At 35.5% G+C, this 2386-nt stretch overlaps 1 protein-coding gene across 1 annotated transcript; it reads left to right on the plus strand.

The window, feature by feature from the left end:
* Positions 1-2386, plus strand: LOC140812849 (probable serine/threonine-protein kinase PBL15). Its single transcript, XM_073171214.1, has 5 exons — positions 1-495; positions 654-789; positions 1204-1340; positions 1430-1553; positions 1727-2386. Exons 1-5 carry the CDS (start codon positions 76-78, stop codon positions 2176-2178), a joined length of 1269 nt encoding a protein of 422 aa, XP_073027315.1. The 5' UTR covers positions 1-75; the 3' UTR covers positions 2179-2386.

Here is a 2386-nt window from a genome sequence, read left to right on the forward strand (position 1 = left end):
TTAAATTTCAGGTAATACTCGATATAACATATAAATCCCTCCATAGCCACATTTTCCCACACACCAAAAGCCACAATGAGAACCACAAAGTCTCAGCCATGGAGACCTTTAACTTCCAAATGTTGTTCTGCGGATGATCACGTCATTTTCCGAAGCTTTAGCCGTTGCCGGCCTTCGAAATCCGAATTCTCCAAGAACATAGCCCCATTGCCTTCTTTTAGAAAGTTTTCGTTCTCAGACGTAAGCCGTTCTTCTTCCGCTAGGATCAACGAGGATCTTGCTCAGTCTTTCGGACAGGATTTGTATGACTTCCAGCTGAGCGAACTCCGCGGCATAACGCATAACTTTTCGAGCAACTTCTTGTTGGGAGAAGGTGGTTTTGGGAGGGTGCATAAAGGGTATGTGGACGAGAGTTTGCGGGCAGGGCTGAAGGCGCAGGCTGTTGCTGTTAAACTTCTTGATATCGAAGGCCTTCAAGGTCATAGGGAATGGCTTGTAAGTCTTTGCTTATACATATACAAACATATATATATATATATATATATATATATATATATATATATATATATATATATATATATATATATATTCATTCATATTCTTTGTGGTTAATTATAAGCAAAATATTGATCGAAATGTTGGATAATTTGAAGGCGGAAGTGATATTTCTGGGGCAGCTAAGGCACCCAAATTTGGTGAAGTTGATTGGTTATTGCTGCGAAGATGAAGAAAGGCTTCTTGTGTATGAATTCATGCCTCGAGGCAGCTTGGAAAATCACTTATTCAAGAGTAACTCTTTAATTCCCAGCTCTCTTCGTTTTAATTTTTTGAAATAATTAAAGAAAGAGTTTTAATTAATTTTTTTTAAAAAAAAGGGAAATCCAACTTTAATTTTATTTTTTAAAAAAGGTGTAGACTAATTTTAATACCTAGATATTTTATTATTATTATTGTTTTATTATTAAAAAGTCAATCTATTAAAGTGACTACTTTTGGTCATTACAATTTATAAGTGAAGGCACAAACATTTTTTTCCACTCGAGAATATTTTGACATCCTTATTTATATTTTTGAATACAGGAAAAATCATTTTTAATTTTAATTACGATTAATAAGTAATAACCCAATTTTTTTTTAAAAAAATTATTCATAAGACTAAAAAATGGTTATATATTGACTTAAAATTGATTATATATATGATAGGGTTGTCCATATCATTGCCATGGGGGACAAGATTGAAAATCGCAGTCGGTGCAGCCAAAGGTCTTGCTTTCTTGCATGGTGCTGAGAACCCTGTCATATATCGTGATTTCAAGACTTCTAATATCTTGCTCGATTCGGTACCTATACACATAATTAAACCTGTTTTTTCATCATAAATAAATAAATAAAAAGATGATATATTTTATTTTTATTCCTTTTTCGCCAGGATTTTAATGCCAAATTATCAGATTTCGGACTAGCGAAAATGGGACCCGAAGGATCGAATACCCACGTTACCACAAGGGTAATGGGAACGTACGGATACGCCGCTCCTGAGTATGTTAGCACAGGTAGGTACACATGATATGGATACTGATTGATATCGTAGGATCGAAAATTAAGATAAACGAACGAAATTATAGATAGTTATCGAAAACCGTGAAAATATTTTATTTTATATAATTTATAGTATGAGACATGATAACTTATCAATTGTATGCTTCCTTGTGTCAACATGATGCAGGCCATTTAACTACTAAAAGTGACATATACAGTTTCGGAGTGGTTCTACTGGAACTCCTAACAGGGAGAAGAGCAATGGACAAAAAGAGGCCGAAAAGTGAACAAAACTTAGTGGACTGGGCCAGGCCATACTTGATCAATACCCGGAGATTACGTTGCATAATGGACCCTCGTCTTGCAGGACAGTACTCCGTCAAAGGGGCCAAAGAAATGGGCCTACTGGCCCAACAGTGTGTGAGCTTGAACCCAAAAGACAGGCCCAAAATGCCGGCCATTATTGAAACTCTTGAAAGCCTGCAAAATCTGAAGGATATGGCCGTCACCTATGGACAATGGCCTGGATCCCCGAAAACGGGTCGAAACGCGGGCTACCCGAATAAGATGAGGAGGGAAAACGGGTTTGGGTGCAAGAGCGCTGCTACTGTTGCTGCTGCAAGTCCTAGAAGCAAATGAGCTTTGGTTTATATGAATTTGAGATTTGGATATTAATAATATGTTAAAAAAATTATTAATCTTATCTTTTCTTATATATATATAAAAAAAAAGCAGAAAAAAGAAAATATTAGCATTTGAAAACAAGGCATGTATAGTTGCCAATGTATGTAATTATGTGAATATGAATGTCAAATTGATATATAATCTAAAAACCTCCTCTTCTTTT

The sequence above is a fragment of the Primulina eburnea genome, chromosome 14, assembly GCF_022965805.1.
Source record: "Primulina eburnea isolate SZY01 chromosome 14, ASM2296580v1, whole genome shotgun sequence".
Lineage (NCBI taxonomy): Eukaryota > Viridiplantae > Streptophyta > Magnoliopsida > Lamiales > Gesneriaceae > Primulina > Primulina eburnea.

Bases quoted from the DNA above. Each gene is read 5' to 3' on its own strand.
- LOC140812849 (XM_073171214.1), top strand. From the start codon at position 76: ATGAGAACCACAAAGTCTCAGCCATGGAGACCTTTAACTTCCAAATGT. The intron at 496-653 runs GTAAGTCTTTGC...GATAATTTGAAG, and splicing joins AAGGTCATAGGGAATGGCTT to GCGGAAGTGATATTTCTGGG. The intron at 1,341-1,429 runs GTACCTATACAC...CTTTTTCGCCAG, and splicing joins CTAATATCTTGCTCGATTCG to GATTTTAATGCCAAATTATC.